The 13,448-nt window shown below is 47.5% G+C and overlaps 1 protein-coding gene across 2 annotated transcripts in view; it reads right to left on the bottom strand.

Annotated features, from left to right (window-relative positions):
- The window catches only part of DYNC1H1 (dynein cytoplasmic 1 heavy chain 1), a 65,694-nt gene extending 57,644 nt beyond the window's left edge, over positions 1-8,050 (bottom strand). For both annotated transcript variants that reach the window (XM_022576062.3, XM_089908211.1), the window contains exons 1-2: positions 7,652-8,050; positions 215-302 (exon numbers count right to left, since the gene is read on the bottom strand). In XM_022576062.3, coding sequence (XP_022431770.2) covers positions 215-302; positions 7,652-7,904 — 341 coding nt within the window. In that variant the 5' untranslated portion in view covers positions 7,905-8,050. The remainder of the gene's footprint in view (positions 1-214; positions 303-7,651) is intronic.
- Between the last annotated feature and the right edge of the window lie 5,398 nt (positions 8,051-13,448).

The following is a 13,448-nucleotide window of genomic DNA, read 5'->3' as shown; positions in this document are numbered from 1 at the left end:
CCATGATATGGCAATTAAAATAAAAATATTTTAGATTTTATACTGACTTGGAAATCCTCTTAATTTGAATAAATAAAATCAAAGATAAGAAACTGAATTAAAGAGCAGAAATCTTCTGAGTGTTTTCTTAGCATCTTTGTCTGAGTCGATTAGGATTTACATTTATTCCTCACGAGTTTACAGTCCAAAATAATGGTATATTCATACTACTCACCTATTGGACTTAACTCCATAATGAATGTCTATGTTGATGTTATAGGAAATAAATTCTTTTTCTTCTTCTCCTTCATCACCAACATCCTCTACAAATCATAATAAATAGTCTATCAAATTCATGTCAGTATTCCAAGTTTTAATTTATCAACTGTTCAGAGCGCGATTAGCCTCACCCCAACCCCAGCCTGGCGTTTAAACCCCTGCGTGACTCGGCTCTACCTAATTCTCCCTTCTACCCATTTTTTCTGACTGCTGACCCAGGCACTTATTTGCTGTGGGATCTTGGGCAAGGTTCTTAACTTCTTGGCATCTCCGTTTCCTTGTTTGTAAACTGGGGACGCACTGGCTTGCCTGGGTCGTTGAATGACTGACTGAGCCGCTGCCTAGAGTGGGCCCTGGCCCCAGGGCGGTGCTAGGTGGTGTCCGATAAGGCCAAGTTCTCCCCACCGCATCCCAGCAGTCTCATCCCCTGTGCTCCAGTCACAGAGGTCGCTTCCCACCCCCAGCCCCAGGGTATTCTGCTCAGGTGTCTACTCAGCACTTGCTATGCGACAGGCATTACTTTAGGCGCATCACACATCTACCCCTCACGACGACACTATGGGGCTTGGCATGGCTATTATTATTCTTATTTTCCAAGCAAGGAATGTAAGTAAATTGCCCTCAGACATGTGACTGGAAAGGGACAGAGTGAAAATTCAGAAGTCTGATTCCAAACCCGGGCTCCTCAACAGCCTGCCCTCTTCCCTCTTTAAGGCCCCTACAGGGAAACCCCCATCAAGAAGCATCCCCAGGTCACCAAGGGGGCATTCACCTGGCTGTCCCCTCTGCTCTTATAGCGCTTTCAGAGCCTGTTCTGGGGTCAATTTATGAATACAGCAGGGATTTGAAAAAGCTTACTGGAACTTAATACCAAGATAACTCAAGATGCATGCGAATAAAATTTCTAGATAGTTAAAAATGAAAATTGAAAAATTAATATAAAAATCATAAAAATGGGAAGTAATACAAACCTCTGGATCTAGTACTAATGAGCTAGATGGGCACACCCTCTAGTTGAATTATCTTTGGTACGACATACTGTATGGAATAACTGCATTAGCAAAAATTAATATCGAAGGATTAATCTAACTTGATATGTACGATTCACCTTCACTTCTAGGTCATGGTGTAACAACAAAGGCAGTAGACTTAACTAAGTGATCTCGGGAAAGTCATTTTTCTTCCTGTCAGCTTCAGATTCGTAAAACGTAAAAGGGGCAACGGAAGAGGGGGTGGGATATTAAATTATGTGGTCTATAAGGTTTCTATAAATGCTAAAAACTATGCGCAAAAGCTATTTGCTTCTTTCGTTTTAAGATGAGACAAATACAAAATTCACACTAAAAGAATATAAAGTATTAGTATATTTATTTATATATATATAAATATACATTTATCAAGACAATTACTCTTCCAAAATGTTGTTTTTAGTATAATTTTAGGAAGGAGAGGAGGAGTGAGTGGCGGAACATTTTCGTATGCCAGTGACTTCCTAGCTGTTTTTTAAAATTACTGACTACCTGAAAAAAACCCCCAAACCAACCAACCGAGTTTTCTAACTACTGAAATGTGGACATACCACAAGATAAGATAAATCATACTGCCTGAAACCAATCAAACATATAATTGCAATCTGTAAGACACAAAGACAAAGAGTATAAGGAAATACCCCCGAACTAAAATAGTTGTCAGGGTGGTGGGATTATGAAATATTTTTTCCCTTGATTTTTGGAACTTTCAATAATGCTGTTCTATGACTTATATAAAATATATGTCATTAAGATAACACCCAAACAATAAATAGACAATAAAAGTAACATTCTATAATCACCAAAGGAAATTACTAAGTAAAAAGTATGGTGTAACCTTGAATCATATCTTCCTCCCTGACAGAGCGGCATCCTCTATACAAATAAAATCATATAGAAAACATGCCAACTGGACACAACATCTAACCACATCCCCAGCACATCCTAATGCAAACAGGGTTAAAGGAACCGGCAGCAGGCCCGGCGATGAGTCACGGCTGTCTCGGGACCACTGTGAACGCCCAGCCCAGCCCAGCCCAGCCCAGCCCAGCCCGCGCTAGGAATAACACTGCAATGCAGCAGGAGACGGCTGGGGCTCGGGAATGCACACACGATGACATAATCCTCAGACACGGGTATGCAAAATACGTGTCCTCTACTGCTCTGTAAAATTCTAACTTCCTTTGATGACAGTAATTTATGCAAGTCATTATTAATATCAGCCATAGACTACATTTTGGATTAGTTTTTTAACGCTACTCCCCATAAATACGAAGATCATATGAAGTCTGAGGATGTCTGATTCCCATTATAAAGAACACATGACATTGTTTTATAAACTGCCGAACAATTTAAACTTTCCTGCCTCTTTATAAATTACTGTATTTTCCAAATAACAATAATTCTACTTCTGCAGAAACTTTAAAAAAAATTGTTTAAAGGAGGAGAGAAAGACACTTATTAGTTGATTCCCAACAAAGAGGGTACTAATCCTGCTATATACGAACACCATCTGCACGTTTATCAGGTAATACCACTTTCGGTAAAGTCTGCACCAGTTTCCTAATGATGCTAAAGTTACTGGTTAATACACAACACACTGATACTGTGCTGCCTACTAACACATTCAGGGAACTAAAATACCAGCGCTCTCGAGTTCCTGTGCCGCAAGCCATTCTGATACATCTTACAGCGCCCTGTGGGCATTCCTTTGGTTAACTTCTGAGAGTTTATCAAATTCCTAGAGATGTTCAAAATGTCATTTAGCACTATTCTGCATATGCTTCTATTGAAAGATGAATGTATTTCAAAGTAGGAGTGATTTGTATAATTACCTTGTGAATTAGGTGAGCAATGTGCCTCATTTAATGAAATACAAACAGATGCACATTCAATTACCTTAAGACTCATACCACCTCTCCTAGGTAGATGGGTATGTGTCCGCAGACTGGTGAACAGGCAACTGGAAAGGGGCGAGGGGAGGCTGCCGGCTCCCCTGCCCTTGGTCATCCCCTCCCTCCCTCTCCCCTCCCAACGTTCTCCAGACACAGGGCAAGCCTCCTCTCAAGCTAGCAAACGAAGCCAGTCATTTTCTTTGGCCAGATGACGTGTTACGTGTTCCTGGCTCTCTTTATCTTTCCTTTTCTTTTCCCTTTAAAATCCAAACAGACTCCTGATACCACATTACTTTGGGCGATTCGCTGGCTGTCGTACACTCCCGCCCGGTACACGCCCTCCCGGTAGCTCTCCGCTTTCCCATCCCTGGTACTTCCTCCAGCCACCTTGACGTCCACCCGCCCTTCTGTCCTCCTTCTGAGGCCGTGACTTCTTCGCATCCACTCCCTGCCCTGCACAAGGCTAAGAGCGTGGTGAGCGTCTTGAGTCTTCTCCTCCATCCATAACATTGTTGGGAATTTGAAAGGAGGGTTGAACCCCATGTAATCCTTGTACACAAGGTAAAATTGGGGCTCCTCTTGACATTTCCAGAAAAAAAGAGAAGGAAGTGAAAAATACTAAGTCAGTAATGCCTAAAGGATTTAAGACTTCATGCTTTTTAAGGCTAACACTAATTCAAAAGAAATAATTGCTATGAAGTAAATGAAAACAAACACTCCTATTTAATGGATACCAAGGAATTCAACAGAGAAATTAGTTCTTAGGTTTCAGAATCCTTCTTAAAACATCCTTTTCCTAATTGGGTCTTAAAATCCTGCGGTTTTGGTTTCCTCACGCGTGACAGAGGCGCTGGACTAAATCTCTCCCGCCGTTCCCAGCCTGAAACTCCATGATGCTGAGAGTCGAAATTTCCATCTGTCTTTACTTTTTAAAAAGAAGTAATGACTGCTTTCCCTTTCCTGTACATGAATTCCACTCACTACGAAACGCCTCACTTTGAAAAGCATCTTGCTGCAGACTGCTTTGTCCTACAGAGGGTGGCGGGCCCACCTACGGCGTGACAGCGCAGGACAGCAAGAACTCAGGCTGATGGACTCCTGGCCCAGTGCTCCAAGACAGTGCCATGTCACAGCAAATGTTTCCTATTAATTTATTAATCATGTTATTAACCATTTTGGGGTCTAAGCCAGAAATGAATACTTTTTACTCATCAATCTACTACATTTCTTCTCTTTTTAGGGAAATTAAGTCCTCAGAAAAATAATGTTTAAAACTCCACAAAAACATACCTCTCCGTACGCCACCGCGTCTCTAGGAAGCTGAGTCCTGCAAGGAGCAATGGCTTTCTTCCAGACTCCAGTCATCTCTGCACTAATGAAGAGGGTAAAACCCCCTGAACCATGTACGTCAGGAACATCTAAAATCCCAAGCTTTGGGTAAGCACCAACTAAAGGCAGCCACTACTTCCAGTCTTAAAGACAAAGCTCCAAGGGTAACACATCTGAGTGGAACAAAACCGAACCAAAACCCCACAGCACCCGTTCCCAGCCTGGTCCCAGACAAGCCCTGGAACCACCACTCCAGCAGCTGCAAACCGCAGCATCCTTACCAGTCCCTACCTTCACCACCCAACCTTTCACGGGACAGAACACACCCCAAAATGCACTTCAGGTAAAAAGCGCTACAAAAGTGTCATTAACATCGTAATATGCCTATCACGTAGGGATCACCTACCTGGTCATACTTTTAGAAGTACGCTATGAGGAAAACAATTTTCTATAGGCCAGGAATTACAGGAAGGAGATTTCTCTTTTTAAAACGGGGAGCTACAACTTGACATTCCCTTTCACCAACTCTTCACTATCAAAATTAACTGTTAGGGGGCCTTCACCGGTGGTCCAGTAGTTAAGACTCTGCACTTCCCCTGCAGGGGGCACGGGTTAGATTCGATCACTGGATGGGGGACTACGAGCTCGCTCGCATGCCTCGCGGTGTGGCCAAAAAAAAAAAAAAAAATGATCAAGTGTTATAGTCACAACCTTTATTCTACACTTTAAAGGCGGCTTTACTTTAACAAAAAAAGTTTAAAGCTAGCTGGAGTACTTAAAAAAACATATAGAGATATACCTTCATATAAAAAAAAGCTTCTATATACAATTACATGTGTTTGGAAAATTCTTTCCATAAAAAAGGGGGGAAGTGGGAGGAAGATAAAGTAAAAGTAACTTCTCCTGTTCATTAAATAAGTTATATGACTTCATTGTTGGTGGCGGTCTTTATTCAGTTCAAACCATTCAGATTTATTCTCCATATCATAATGCAAGCCTGCCTTTTCACTGTAAATAACTACTGGATGTTCGTATTTGATTAAATGTGCAAATGGCAATGCTAACTCATAAAAACCAGCCCTCCTTCTAAGTGACCTGGGTTAACACTTATATCTAAATTATGTAAGTGTAGCCAGGATGCTAATAAGACTGATGGGACGACATAGTTTTTTCTCAGATTTTTGTAAGTGAAAAATAAGTTAAGACAGGTTGAATTACTAGAAATACTTCCAGGACTTTTATAAATCCAGGGATGAGATAGGATTTCAATTGCAGACAGTCTCATTACCTAGTCAACATTCAAAAGTGCAAGTCATTATGGAGCCAAGATTTGGATCCGTGGATACTCGCTCTGCTGAAAGGAGAAAATGTACCCATCAAGAAAACAGAGGTGATTTGCACCAGAAAGCATTCAACAGAAATAGGGTCCCCCTCCAATAATTTTAGCAAAGTTCAATTCTAAGTTGTTTGAGAAAAGTGAATCACTGAGGAGCACTCTAGAAGCAAAGAACAAAACCTACAATTTTTTTCTGTAAAAAAGAAACTGAGACCTAAGGTAGAAATCACTGATTTCAAAACAAAAACTGTGCAATGAAAATATGATCAAGAATCAGCCAAGGTAAAGCTACTCAAAATACAATAACAATGCAGATTAAAATGTATTTTAATAAAATAATGTATATTCATTAAAAAACGACCAGAAAGACAGATACCAAAATGCTGACAGTGGTCATATCCAGGTCGAAGGATTTCAGGTGACTTTAATTTTATCTGTATACTTTAATTTTCTATTGTGACTATATACTTTTTTTGAAAGAAAATAGATGAGTCAAAAAAAATTTTTTTTTAAAACAGTAGCAGTTTCCATGCAGGAAAACAACCCCAAACACTCGCTGGGTCACACTCGCTGACCCTCCTGCAGAGGCCAATGCTACAGTGAAGCATCTCCTGAGTAGGAAAAACCTTTGAAAGAAACAAACTACCTGCAAGAAACTAAGTGTGTGTAGGGGAGCGGGGAGGCAGATAGCTGAGATTCTCTTACTGACAGAACCATACAGCTTTTGAGATTATAAGAAGCTTGTCTCCGAACACTTTCAGACAATGCCCAATCCTTGGTGCTAAGCTAGCATTTACCTGGACATCATCCTTGGCTTCCCGGATGGACGGTGCCACACCCAGACATGTGCTGTCAAATAAGCTCGCCATTGGCTACAAAATGGTCTGAAAGTATCAAGGGGAAACCCTCCCTGAAGGCAAGCTCCACTCTCAAGAGGAACCTAGGCTCGCTTTTGGGAGGTCACTATTTGAGGAGACTGCTGGAATATGCAAACCTTTTGTCCCGTCCCTCCACTAGGTGCCTAACCTAAGTCTCTCTCCTTTTAAGATCTGTAAAATAGATTCAAAGACCATGGGGCCATCATTAGGATCATCTAAGCATCACACAAGTACAAGGCATGATGAAGGAAAACAAGCAGTGGGCTGGACACTGACATGCTGAGTCTAGCCTAGGGAGTAGGATTAGCCGGTGTGACCTTGGGGCAGTCACTTCGACTGAGCCTCAGTTTTCTCGCGTCTGAAGTGGGCAGATGCACCCACTCAACAGGGACAGCATTAAGTCCAAGAGGGAGACCTGCGTGCGCTATCCACCTAGAACAGTGATGCCCCGCTCGCAGCCGGGGCTGTCACTGTCACTCCTCGGGCCTCGGCATCTGGGTCCGCACAAGGCAGAGGCCGGGATGCCCGCCGGTCAGGGCTCCCCCAGCTCCGGCTCGCCTGTATCTCCCCCTACACCCGGACGACCGAAGGACCACAATCCAGGCTGCCCCCGGCGCCACCCCTGACACATCCCTCCCGAGGCCGGCCTTGGCCTGGACGCAAATCGAAACCGAAAAGCCCATGTGACATTGGAGGCCGGAATGCGGCCTCCGCCCGCGCTCAGCCCGGGAGACGCTGTCTCCACCCAACTCGGCCATCTTGAGGCCGAGCTGACAAAGCGATCCCATTGTTGCGGGTGACGGCGAGGCTGGGCGACCTCCTCCGTCCCCGCGACCCGGAAGGGAGCACCCTGGGGACCCGGCGGCAAGGGGTGTGGCGGGAGCGAGGCGGGGCGCCGGAGGACCCACCGCAGCCCCGGCCCCGCACCTTTGAGCGTGGAGCGCTCCACCAGGACCGTGTGCACCTGCGGGTCCGAGAGGAACTTGCGCATCTGCTCCAGAGCGCTCTTCTCCTCCAGCGCCGCCTCGAGCGCGGCCGGGGCCTCGCCGCCATCCTCCAGCAGCAGCGGCACCAGCTTGCGCAGGTGCTTCTGCAGCACCGACACGTCGGCCACGTTCTGCACTGCCGACACCTCCAGGCCGGCCGATCCGTCCTCGCCACCGCCCCCGGGCTCCGACATGGCGCCGCGCTCGGGACCCGCAGGCAGCGCTGAGAAGGCGGCCGCGACTCGGCGCGAGAGCGAGCGGGCGGACGCACGAGAGAAACGAGCAGCACAAGCCAACCGCCCGCTAGCCCACTGCCGACTGAGGAGCGGGAGCGCCGGCTCCTCCCTAAAGGCCGCCGCCCGCCGGCCCCGCCCCGCCGCCGCCGCCGCCGCCGCCGCCGCCGCCGCCGCCCGCCTCCCTCCGCCCACGGCCGGCGCCCGCCGCAGCCACTGGGCCCCCTCACGGTACCGACGTCACGACGTCGCGCTCAGGCGGCCCGGGTGACTCCGACGCGCAGCCTTCTGGGACTCGTAGTTCCAGTGTTGGGCGGGGCTCCGCAGTACCGACACCTCAAGCCCTAACGGTGGGAACTTGCGGGGGGCGGTGAGAGGTGGTCAGGGACTACGTCTGTCCTGTTCACTGCTGTGGACTCAGCGAACAGCACAGAGCCTGAGACACTGCACTAATACTGAATGAATGGTGTTAACGAGCTAACGTGTTTTGAGCATTTAGCCTGTGCCTGACATTGTTCTAAGCACTTAACCTGTGTAGTTTCTTTGAACGAATGAATGACTACGATGTGTTGAGCTAGAATATGGTCATCTGTGTTATTAAATATACATAGGGAGACTGAGGATCTTTTTCAGAGGGAGAGGAGATGAGGGAAGTGTCACATTGCTAGGCTGGAAAGAGGGAGGTTGGGAGGGGACGTTCCCAGAGCAGGAAGCAGCTTCTGCAAAAGCAGAGAGGCCTGACTGTAGGAGCGATGTAAGGGAAAGCCAGGAGGTGACACTTGAACGGTGGGGTGAAGCCTGGCTGTTGCAGGTTCTGGTTGCTAATGGCAAAATAATTCCCCCCAGGATGCCGTGAGGACCACGGGGGAGACCTACAAGCATCCACCTAGAACAGCAGCCGGGGCTGACGCTGTCATTCCGATGGCCTCAGCATCTGGGTCCACACAAGGCAGGGACTGCCGTGCCTGCCCAATAAGTTTCCCCCCTAGCTCCCATGTGCCTGGACCTCCTCCAGTACACCGAGATGACATAAGGGCCAGCATGGAGGCTGCCCACATTCTTGGTTTAGCAATGACAGTTATTATAAGGAGCAGTAATTGGCTTTTGAAAGTTCAAACTCATCACTTGCTTCTTAAGTTGGGTGGAGGAGGGGAAGCCAAAGGTGCTGTTTTTATATCAAAGCGCACAGTCAGAGAGCTGAATCCTGACTGGTAGAATGATGGTGGGATGACTTGACTTCCCCAAATCATCTTTGGAAAACTGCAAAACACGCAGTATGCCTATTCTTGTTCAGTTACCCAGTGCCAAGCCCCAGGAACTGCTGGAACATGAAGACTAATGAGATGATTCTTGTCTTTAAGAAGCTCATGGCAGAGGGGACAGATTAATATCCCATCCTCCTCCTGCCTTCCATCAGTCCACACTCTTTTTTTTCTGTGGAATTTTTTTAATTGAAGTATAGTTAATGTACAATGTTGTGTTAGTTTCAAGTGTACAGCAAAGTGATATATATATATATATCTGTTTCAGATTCTTTTCCGTTATAGGTTAAGATTTTTTAAAATTAATTAATTTATTTATTTTTGGTTGAGTTGGGTCTTCGTTGCGGTGCGCAGGCTTCTCATTGCGGTGGCTTCTCTTGCTGCGGAGCACGGGCTCTAGGCGCGTAGGCTCAGTAGTTGTGGCACATGGGCTCAGTACTTGTGGTTTGCAGGCTCTAGAGTGCAGGCTCAGCAGTTGTGGCGCACGGGCTTAGTTGCTCCGCGGCATGTGGGATCTTCCCTGACCAGGGCTCGAACCTGTGTCCCCTGCATTGGCAGGCGGATTCTTAACCACTGCACCACCACGGAAGTCCCTATTATAAGATATTGAGTGTAGTTCCCTGTGCTATACAATAGGTCCTTGTTGCTTACCATTAGTTTGTTTTCTGTCTGTGAGTCTATTTCTGTTTTGTAAATAAGTTCATTTGTATCATTTTTGAAGATTCCACATATAAGTGATATCATATGATATTTGTCTTTCTCTGTCTGACTTATTTCACACTAGTCCAGTCTTATATCACATGCCTGAGCAGATCTAAATAAACTTCCTGGAAAAATATAAAGCACTGCAATGAGTTTGTGCTATGATCATAATTGTAATGAATAACAGTAACTCCACCAACAACTAACACTGAGAGCTCACTCAATACCAGGCACTCTGCTAAGGGCTGCCCCCTGCCCCATGTCTTTGGGGTAGGAACAGGGATGGAAGAAAATCTGTTAGGTGCAGGTTAGTGAACTCTGAATTGACCACACACCATTGGAGCCCCAGAAACCCAGCAGCAAACTGGCAGATGGAGAGAGGCTGCTTGCAGCCTGCACCGTGAGTCAGCACCACCCAGGAGACGCAGCCATTTGGGCATCCAAGGGACTCAAACATCCGCAACCTGGCTCCGAGCCAGGGCAACAGAGCAGCAGTCTCCGGATGTGCAGCCCTATATGTGTGATAGGCTCAAAATTAAAAGTGTTTGTTGTTTCTAAAAGAATGGAAATCAGAGGAACCTGAACAACCAGTCTACAAGGATCCATACATTGATCAAATGTGCCTGCATTTCTGTTTTCTAAAGATGTTTGCTGTGTTGAATAAATACATCGTAAGAAGAATGGTCTATGTTGACTGACTGCTTACAGAGAGTGCCCAGCACTCTAAATTCCTTATCCTGGGGGCTGGCTAGACTGCCCCCAGCTGACAGGGAAGGGGATATTTTTGTGAGATGCTCCCTTGGCCTCCTGGGGCAGGACTCTGCCCCGAGCTGACTCTGTGTGTGTTGGGGGGGGACCCTCCACCCAAACCTGGCCTCTCCCACCGCAAACTCCGTTTGGCATCTCCGCTTTCTCTTGTTCACAGTAGAGGCTGCTTTCAGTTGGCAGTAGGCAGGGAGTGCTGGCGAGACAGAATTCTAAGTTGATGGGGGATGGTAGTGGCTGCTGGGCCACATGTATTTTATCAGAAGTTGGTGATGAACTGTCCACATGTCCATTCCCCGCCCTTCTCCTTCAAGTACTGCACTGGATGGCCCCTCAAATCCAAGCTGAGGGCTCCTTCTCATCCCCATCTTCCCTCTCCCTCTCCCTCTCCCAACCCTGGGCCACACTGAGCCCTCAGCGGAAGTCCGGCTGGCCCAGCACCTTCAGGCTCTGCGTCTGGCATTCCCCTCTCCCCCCTCGAAATTCCACATTGGGGTCGCCCATTCACTCACTCATTCACTCATTCATTCATTCATTCTATGGGCTCATTCCCAGCACCAGCAGGGCCTGGCGCAACGTGGGTGCTTGGTTAATGGCTGTGAAAGCAACGCCTCACGCCCCGGGAACGCGGTGCCGGGTGGCAGCGGCGGCCGGTCCACAGAGCATATTTTGGATTTTGACCTTCCCAGCTGCTCGAAACCAGGCAGCGTCATTCCGTCGCCAGCGCGGGACTCCACCCACCTATCGCTCACCGGGCTACAGGACACTTTCTGATGAAGCTCGTCCTGGCATCCCCACCTTTTCTGTCTCGGCTCCTTGTCTGATGAGCCTCTGGGTGAGTCTGGAATCACCCCGGGCTCCTGGCGACTTTGAGCCGGGCTGGACGCGGCTGGGGGGCGGGGGGGTGGGGGTGGGAAGCGCCCCTAAGGAACAGAGCGGTCGCTTGGCGCCCTCTAGTGGCGCCGCGGAGGACGCGCGCCCCGGAATCTTTTCCTGTCGCTCCTAGGCCTCCTCCCATCCGTCCCGGGGACGCCTCCAGGCTCACCTTCCCAAGGTCACCCGGGTGACTCGTCCAGGGTCGCAAAGCGAGCAATGGCGGTGACCAGAGGGGAATGCCAGCCCGTGGTCCAGCCTGCATCCCACCGCCCATTGATAAAGTTAGAGGAGATTGCCTCTAACGCAGACAGTTCAGTCTGTCTCCTGCGCCCAAGCCCCCCGGGACGCCTGCCGCTGCCCTGGCCGATCCTCTGGAGGTACCCAGCCTCTTCTCTTACCTGAGAACTGTCTGTGTCCGCAGCCAAGGCCACCGCTCCCTGGGGACGCTGGGCCCCACCACCTCTCATGGACCTCGTCTCTGAAATCCTGCCCTCGCCCTCAAACGTTCCCTCTCTCCCTCCTGGGTTCTTCCCGGCCACGTCCAAGCTGCTCCAGTGCATCCCTTCTTTCGAGAAACCCCTGCCACACCTTCCTGCCAGCACTTCTCATGCTTTGCTGACTTCTTCAGGAAAACTCCTTGAAAATGAGCATAGGTGGGGACTGCCTCTCACCCAGCCCAACCCCACACCGCCCCCCGCCACCCCCCGCAAGTGCTGCTGTCAAGGTCACCAATGGCCTCCACGTGGCCAAATCCAGTGACCAGTTCTGGGCCCTTCTCTTGCTCGACCCTTGGATGCCATTGACACTGCGCGGCTTGTGTGTGCTGTCAACGCTCCCTCCCAGCCCTGTGACACTCCGTACGTCTGCACACCGATGAGTCCCAACCTTAGAAGTCACATCTGCTGTTGTTGGGTGGAGTGTTCTAGAAAATGCCAGTCAGGACAACTTGGCTGAAAGTGTTAAGACCTATATCCGTGCTACATGTTCTACCTATTGAAAGAGGTGTTGAACTTTTGGCTTATAACTGTGCAATTGTCTCTCTCCACGCAGTTCAGTCTGTTTTTGCTTCCTGTATTTTGAAGCTCTATCATTAGATACATAAAGCATTGTGTCCTTTTCATGAATCGACCCCTGGATCACAGTGAAACGCCCCACTTTATTCCTAGTAGCATTATTTGCTCTGAAATTTACTTCATCTGATGTGAGCACGGTCTCTCTGGCTTTCTCTGGATCAGTGTTAGTGGGATGTCTTCTCCATCCTTCACTTTTACCCCATCTGTGCCTTTATACTGGGTTGCCCAAAATGTTCGTTCGGTTTTCTCCGTAAGCTGGCTCTAGTAGCACTTAGTTGTCTTTAACTTCATTCGAAACAATTTTGTTAGATTGTACGTGACAGCTGTCACATCAGCGTGCATTTAAAAAAAACTTATCAAAATTGGTGAATTTTTGTGCAGCCATTTTAACATGGAAGATGGAAGAAAAAAAAGCAACATTTTCAGCATATTATGCTTTATTATTTCAGGAAAGGTAAAAATGCAACTGAAATGCAAAAAAAAAGATTTGTGCAGTGTATGGAGAAGGTGCTATACTGATCCAACGTGTCAAAAGTGGTTTTCGAAGGTTTGTGCTGGAGATTTCTCGCTGGACGATGCTCCACGGTCAGGTAGACCAGTTGAAGTTGGTAGTGATCAAATGAAGGCATTAATTGAGAACAACCAACGTTATACATGGCTGACATACTCAAAATATCCAAGTCAAGCTATGAAAATCATTTGCACCAGCTTGGTTATGCTCATCGCCTTGACGTTTGGGTTCCACATAAGTTAAGCGAAAAAAACCTTCTTGACCATATTTCCCCATGCGATTCTCTACTGAAACGTAAGGAAAATGTTCCGTTTTT

Source organism: Delphinapterus leucas, chromosome 2, assembly GCF_059928025.1.
Source record: "Delphinapterus leucas isolate spDelLeu-1000000601 "Yukka" chromosome 2, BTC_Dleu_Yukka2, whole genome shotgun sequence".
NCBI lineage: Eukaryota > Metazoa > Chordata > Mammalia > Artiodactyla > Monodontidae > Delphinapterus > Delphinapterus leucas.
Note: the sequence above shows the minus strand (reverse complement) of the source record. Positions and strands in the feature narration are given on the sequence as shown.